This window comes from Callorhinus ursinus, unplaced genomic scaffold, assembly GCF_003265705.2.
Source record: "Callorhinus ursinus isolate GAN/ISIS: 27379988/994484 unplaced genomic scaffold, GSC_fseal_2.0 scaffold11, whole genome shotgun sequence".
Lineage (NCBI taxonomy): Eukaryota > Metazoa > Chordata > Mammalia > Carnivora > Otariidae > Callorhinus > Callorhinus ursinus.
Window position 1 is genome coordinate 10,216,331 of NW_027397073.1, and position 7,815 is coordinate 10,224,145.

The window sequence follows — 7,815 nt, forward strand, 5'->3', positions numbered from 1 at the left end:
CATAATTACTTCAAATGATCCATTTGATAGTTCAATAATCTATTCTCTATGAGATATTCAGTTCATGAATAGTTTTGAATTCATGTTGGCTTTGTAAATTTCAGGGTGGTGGAGGGATAATTAGATTATCCGCCTCCTCATATTTCAAAATTACCTGCAGAGAAACTTAAAGGACTTTGGGTGAGAAACAAGGCTTGTATATGAAATAATGTGCCCGCAAATGAGGTTATAGTTTTGAGAACCTAGGTTCATATAAATATCCTGTGGTTCAAAAATCAGACCACAATTAGGAAAAATGATGGAAATAATTTTAAAATACTTAGTATTGAAATGAGCATCTTGAGAAAAATTAATGGCCTTCTGCGAATGGCTTAGGGTGGTACCTCTGGGACTATGGAGAATCTCTATAAAGCTGTTCTCCAGGGGCACCTGGGTGGCTCAGCCGTTAAGCGTCTGCCTTTGGCTCAGGTCATGATCCTGGGGTCCTGGGACTCCCTGCTCAGCAGAGAGTCTGCTTCTCCCTCTCCTACTTCCCCTGCTTATATTCCCTCTCTCACTGTCTCTCTCTCTGTCAAATAAATAAATAAAATCTTAAAAAAAAATAAAGCAGGAGCAACTGGGACCACAGCGCTATGGCGCCTCCGGCTCCCGGCCCGGCCTCCGGCGGCTCCGGGGAAGTGGACGAGCTGTTCGACGTGAAGAATGCCTTCTACATTGGCAGCTACCAGCAGTGCATTAACGAGGCGCAGCGGGTGAAGCCCTCAAGCCCGGAGAGAGACGTGGAAAGGGATGTCTTCCTGTACAGAGCATACCTTGCACAGAGGAAGTATGGTGTGGTCCTGGACGAGATCAAGCCCTCCTCGGCCCCTGAGCTCCAGGCCGTGCGCATGTTCGCTGAGTACCTGGCCAACGACAGCCGGAGGGACTCAATTGTGGCTGAGCTGGACCGGGAGATGAGCAGGAGCGTGGATGTGACCAACACCACCTTCCTGCTGATGGCTGCCTCCATCTACTTTCACGACCAGAACCCAGATGCAGCCCTGCGTGCCCTGCACCAGGGGGACAGCCTGGAGTGCATGGCCATGACCGTGCAGATCCTGCTGAAGCTGGACCGCCTAGACCTTGCCCGGAAGGAGCTGAAGAAAATGCAGGACCAGGACGAGGACGCTACCCTCACCCAGCTGGCCACCGCATGGGTCAATCTGGCTGTGGGTGGCGAGAAGCTGCAGGATGCCTACTACATCTTTCAGGAAATGGCTGACAAGTGCTCATCCACCCTGCTGCTGCTCAACGGGCAGGCGGCCTGCCACATGGCCCAGGGCCGATGGGAGGCCGCTGAAGGCGTGCTCCAGGAGGCGCTGGACAAGGACAGTGGCCACCCGGAGACACTGATCAACCTTATCGTCCTGTCACAGCACCTGGGCAAGCCCCCTGAGGTGACAAACCGCTACCTGTCCCAGCTGAAGGACGCTCACCGGTCCCACCCTTTCATCAAGGAGTACCAGGCCAAGGAGAACGACTTTGACGGGCTGGTGCTACAGTACGCTCCCAGCGCGTGAGTGCGTGAGGCTGGCTCCAGCCGTGGTTCCCGAGCCATAGGACAGCGACCCGTGCCGCCATCAAGGAGCCCCTTCTCCTGCTCTCCTGCTTGCTCTGGCCAGAAGTGGAGGCTGGAAGCCCAGCCCAGCCCCGCTCTTGTCAATAAACATCTCCACCGTGGGAAGCCCCCCCCCAAAAATAAATAAATAAATAAGAAAATAAAGCAGTTCTCCATCTAAAGAAAAACAAAAACAAACAAACAAAAAACCTGGGACGCCTTGGTGGCTCAGTCAGTTAAACACCTGGCTCTTGATTTTGGCTCAGGTAATGATCTCAGGGTCCTAGGATCAAGCCCCAAGTTGTGCTCACTGCTCAACAGGGAGTCTGCTTATAAATTCTCCCTCTCCCTTTTCCCCTCTGCCTGTTCATGCATGCTCTCTCTCTCAAATAAAAATAAATAAATCTCTTTTAAAAAAACCTGATAAGATGGTCAAAATTAACATTTTAGACATTTGGAAAGTAACCAATTGGAAGAGTGTTTATTCAAGAAAAACTGGAACCTTAGGAAAAACAGCAGATTTATGTGGTCTTTTAACAAGTTACGTGCCTCTACTCCTCTTAACTGAGCTCCACAAGACTCCTGAAAACCATCAGATGATAGCACTGAGAGCTGCAAACACAGCATCCTGACAGCCATGGAAGGGGGCAGACCTGCCTTTAGGCCCCTCAACAAGTCCATACACACAGATTGTCACTATTTGACCTCTCTTGTAACTCCTTATAAGTATAAAAGCGTGATTGCAGTTGTTATTTACCTGGCTTAGAGCTCACTCTGTGGTAAAACCCATTCCTCAGGGCATTTCTTGAAAACAATCAGCAGTAATTATGTAACTGTAACCAAACCAAAGCAAGTTCACTCCTTGGTGAGTCAGAAACTGCACCAGATTGAGTTGTCTCAAAAAGAAAACTTTATTTGCAGTAAATAAAGAGATCACTGTGGACTGGCTTCCAAAACCATGGCTCCCCAGCAAGGGTGAGTGGGTTCCTTTTGTTTAGGGTTAGGATGAATAGATAAGGAAGCCCTGTCATTGGATGTGGAGGTAGGCATAAGCTCAAGTATGAACCTTTAGGAAACATGCCTATACACACGTTGTATGTTATGTTAATGAGGCCTGTGCTCCTTCTTGGGTGGAGATTTTAGTATTGAGGTAAAGGTAGTTGTCCTCATTCTAGAGGTCACCCCATGGTCCATCTGCACAGGGGCTAAGCTCAAAACTGGTCTGGGCCAGCTGGAGGACTGTAAGTGTAGTTGCTATATATCCAGAGGGGCAGTTTTATTTTCCATTTGCCCGAGTTAATAGATAAGCTGGAAAGAAGAGCTTAAGGAAAAATGCGGAGGAAAGCTCAGTAAGTACAAGCAGGTGGGCAGTAAAGGTCAAGTCTTGGGGTCTAGCTGGTGATATAACTTCATGGCTGCCTAAGGCAGCCAGTTGAAGGAAAAACAAATTTTTTAAAGGAATTTTTGAAAGACACTGACATATTCACACATTCCTTGACCTAGAAGGTAAAGCACTTGTGAAGGATATTTACATATCCAAGAAAATCGTAAGTGGGCCCTGCATGTCCTCTGTGGCTAACATTTGGGCCCTATCCAACCAGGAAATGAAGACTAAGGCAGTGTTGTAAGTTGCTGACTCTTGAAAGCACAGTTCAATACACACAGAGCCTCTCAGCAAAGAGCGGAAGAACATTAGTTCAAAGCATTTAATGATATCATTGATCAATAATTAGCTGACCACCAATCTGAGAAGAGAATCAGTAATCTAACACTGCAGGAAATAGAATTTTTATAGATATAATCCAAATAAGTCACTAATTGAATAAGTAGTAGCAACAACAAATAAACACTAACAAAAACAAGCCTTGAAATGAGAGAAAATATGATTTCCAGGATTGCCACATCACTATATAAAAGGTCTAGTTTCCATTAAAAATATATTAGACATACACAAAAGGAAAGTATAACCTGTATAGAGAAAAAAATTCAACAAAAATTGTCCAAGGGAGCCCGGATGTTGCATGAAGACATAAAATCAGCTATTATAAATATCTTCAAAGAATTAAAGGAAACTATGTCTAAATAATCAACACAAGGTATGAGAACCATGTCTTGCCAGGGACATGTCATTAATAAAGGGATAGAAAGTATTAAAAATATAAGTGCAGAAATTCTAGACTTAAAATGTAAACTGAAATAAAAAATTCACTAGAGGCTCGCAATAGCAGATTTGAATTGTAGTAAAACACAATCAGCAAACCTGGTGTTAAGTGAATTGAGATCATTCAGTCTGAGAAACAGAAGAAAAAATGAAGTAGACAGAACCTCAGACCTGTGGGATACCATCAAAAATTAAACATATGCCAAAGAAAAAAAAAACAAACCCATATGCATTATGAGAGCCCCAGGAAAAACTGAGAGCCAGCCAAAAATTCCCCAAGTATGATGGAAAAACTTTACATATCTAAGAAGCTCAAAGAACTCCACACCTAACCACATCACAGTCAAATTTTAAAGTCATAAGGGGAATAACTTCAAAGAAGTGAGAAATGACTCCTCACTTGCAAAAACAAACAAAAAACTCCAAAAAGATTATTGAATTCCCTTCAGAAAAAATGTAAGCCAAAAGGTCAAGGGATGATATATTTAAAGTGCTAAAAGAAAAATACCATCCACTCATTATTCTATACCCAACATCACTTTGCTTCAAAAGTGAAGGAGAAATTTAGACAATTCTAGATAAACAAAAACTGTGAGAGTTTGTCAGTAGCAGACCTGCCCTACAAAAGATATCCCAGTCCTTCAGGCTAGAATGAAAAGACACTAGAGAGTAACTCAATACCACACACACAAAAATGAGCACCTTTAAATGTATTTTTGGTAACATTTTTCCTCCTTGATCTGAACAGATGTGTAAAGCAATAATTATAAAGCAGTAAAACAGTTTTGATGGGCTTATAATTGAATGACAATGGGAACACAAAGGAGAGGGGACACAAAGCTAGCAAAATTTTTAGAAAATTCTAAGAATTAAGTACTTTATAAGTTATTTTCACTAAGATAACTCAGAAGAATAAGTACTAAGTACTTATAATAAAGTGCTAAGAAATTATAATACACGAGGAAATATTTAATTGAGAGGGCATAAAGCAGTAATAGAGGGAAAAAAGACCTACATGAGACCTGTTGAAAACAAATAAGATGACAGCTAAGTCCTACCTTATCAATAGTGACATTAAATATAAATGGCATAAACACTGATTAAAAGACAGAGACTAGAATAATGTATAAAAAAAACTATACTGTTTACAGGACACATGTTATATATTCAGATACAAATAGCCTGAAAGTAAAACTAAGTAAAAAAATATATCATGCAAACAGCAATTATAAGAAAATTCGAATGGCTATAATAATGTGAGACAAAATAGAGTATAACATAAAAATTACTAGAGATAGAGGGGTGTACATATATATATATAAAATATAAGTTTCAAGTGTACAACACAATGATTCTGTATTTATGTATGTTGCAAAATGATCACAATAATTCTAATTCACATCACAGAGTTATACTTTTTTTTTTCTTGTCATGAGACTTAGATTTACTTTCTTAGCAACTTTTAAAAATACAATATGGTAGTATTAAATATTGTTGCTATGCTATACATTATATTCCCATGATTTGCTTAATTTATAACTGTATTTTGTACCTTTAACCTATTTTATTCTTCATTGCCCCCTTCTCTGGCCATTACCTGTCTGTTCTCTGTACCAATGAATTTGGGGTGTTTCGTTTATTTTATTTAGATTCTATATATAAGTGATATCTTACAATATTTGTATTTTTCAGTCTGACATATTTCACTTAGCCTAATGCCCTCAAGTTTGCATGTTACTGTAAATGGCAATTTTTTTTTTGTATGGCTGAATAATATTTTATTGTGCATATATAGTCACATTTTTTAAAAAGTATATTTTATAATGATAAAAATGACAATCTACCAGGAATGTGTAACAATTTAAACATACGTCCTGGGGTACCTGGGTGACTCAGTCTGTTAAGTGTCTGCCTTTGGCTCAGGCCGTGATCCCAGGGTCCTTGCATCCAGTCCCACATCAGGCTCCCTGCTCAGCAGGGAGTCTGCTTCTCCCTCTCCCTTTGCCCCCTACTCATGCTTGCTCTCTCTCTAGTTCTCTCTCTCTCTCTCAAATAAATAAAATCTTAAATAAAATAAAAACAAAAAACACATGTTCCCAAATACATGCAGCAAAACTGACAAAAATTGTGGGGAAAAAAGACAATTCAGTAATACCGCCTGGAGACTTTACTATCTCACTTTAAATAATGGATAAAAAAACCAGACAGAAGATCAACATGGTAATAGAAGACTTGAACAATACCATAAACTAAATAAACATCTACAGAGTAATCTATGACAACAACCTCATACAGTTTTCTCAAACTGCAGAGAACAGTCTCCAGGAGAGAATATATGCCAGACCATAAACTAAACTTCAGTAAATTTAAAAAGATTAAAATCTTAGAAAGTATGTTATTTTTTCACAATTAAATAAATCACTAAATGATATATGTGTTTTAATCCATTCACACTCAAAATTTCTAGATGATCCTATAATATAGAGGATTTTTCCTTTCTCAAAAGCATTTTTACACCTTTTTAACAAATAGCATTCTATTTATGCTATTCCAAAAAAGAAAGACTGCAATAGGGAAATAATTTTATGTAAATGTCTAGATATGTGTGTATCATTGCAAGTTTTGATGGAAAATAATTTTCTTTAGCCTGAAAATTTATTCTTACTAAAAACTTAAAATCTCTAAATGGAGTTATTTGTATTATTTATGCATTATCTAAACTAAATTTGAAATGGTTAATTTTATTTAAATAATTTCTTCACCGCAGTTGAAAACTGTGCAGTCCATGTCTGTCTTCTCTGCTATCCTGATAAGTGTTCCAAAAAGATGGCCAAGGATAATTTGAAGAACATAGAATACATCCCATTATGTTCCCACCTGGGCCATGAAATTTACTAATACAGTCATTAAGCATGTTAAGTATTTGTACTTTAATTTTCCTGCTAATTTATTTACATATTTTGATATTTTCTTTTGTCTTATTTTGACTTTTATAAGGCCATTATGCAATTCTGAGAGCTCACCTTCACAGAGATCCACCCAGATATAGACATTTTAATTCTTAGAAACTGTTAACAGCACCACTATATACTCTGTCATTCAAGCCAGAAATTTTTGAGTCTTTTTCTCCTACCTTATATACTATCAAAATGATTCCCATTTCAAAATTATATCCAAAATTATTATTTTTAAAAATTACCCTATGAAATAAAGACTTAATACTAGGTTATTTTATTGGCATAAGTCTTGAACAGGTACTTCTCAAAACACAGTATCCAAATTGGCAATATGGATATTAAGACACCCAATATCCTTATTCATCAGGGAAATGCAAACTAAAACCACAGTCATATAACAATAAACACTCACTAAATAACTTGACTGCAAAAAAAAATAATAGAATTAAAAAATGATAATCCCAATGATTGGCAAAGATAGTGAGCAATGAAATTCTTATAGATTCCCCATAAGAACGTAAACTGGAATAAACGCTTGGGCAAACTGGCAGCATTTATTATATTTGACTTTATGCATGCCCTATAGTTAATAAGCCTGATTACCCAAAAGAAATGTATGTATGTGTTCACCAAAGACTTAGAAGAATTGTCAAAGGAACACTAACAGTAAGCTAATCCTGGAAATCACTTAAACCACATTTGTTGATAACATACTGATTATATGGGATACAGTACTGAACGAAAAAGTAATGAACTGCTTTCAGATACATATATATAAATGTATTAAAATTCTATAATATAATTATATATTCTCTATATAATTCTAACAAAGGTAATTTTTAAAAATCCAGTAGCAAGAGATGAAAACTATGTGATAAAGTTTATAAATTAAGTTCAAGACCAGGCCTAAATAATATCTGATGATAGACACCAAAAAAGTGTTTATCTTTACCACTGGGTAATGACCCAGAAGAGGCTTTCTGGGTGCTATGATTCTATGTTTCTTTATTTGCATGGTAGTTACATTAATGTCTTAATTTTGGAACAAATTCAATTAGTGACTTAATTTTGAAAAAACAATAAATACCTGTTTAAAAACA

The 7,815-nt window shown here is 38.1% G+C and overlaps 1 protein-coding gene across 1 annotated transcript; it reads left to right on the plus strand.

The window, feature by feature from the left end:
* The first annotated feature begins 614 nt into the window (after positions 1 to 614).
* Positions 615 to 1,719, plus strand: LOC112835251 (coatomer subunit epsilon). The gene has a single exon (XM_025886813.2). It carries the CDS (start codon positions 633 to 635, stop codon positions 1,557 to 1,559), a length of 927 nt encoding a protein of 308 aa, XP_025742598.1. The 5' UTR covers positions 615 to 632; the 3' UTR covers positions 1,560 to 1,719.
* The last annotated feature ends 6,096 nt before the right edge of the window (positions 1,720 to 7,815 follow it).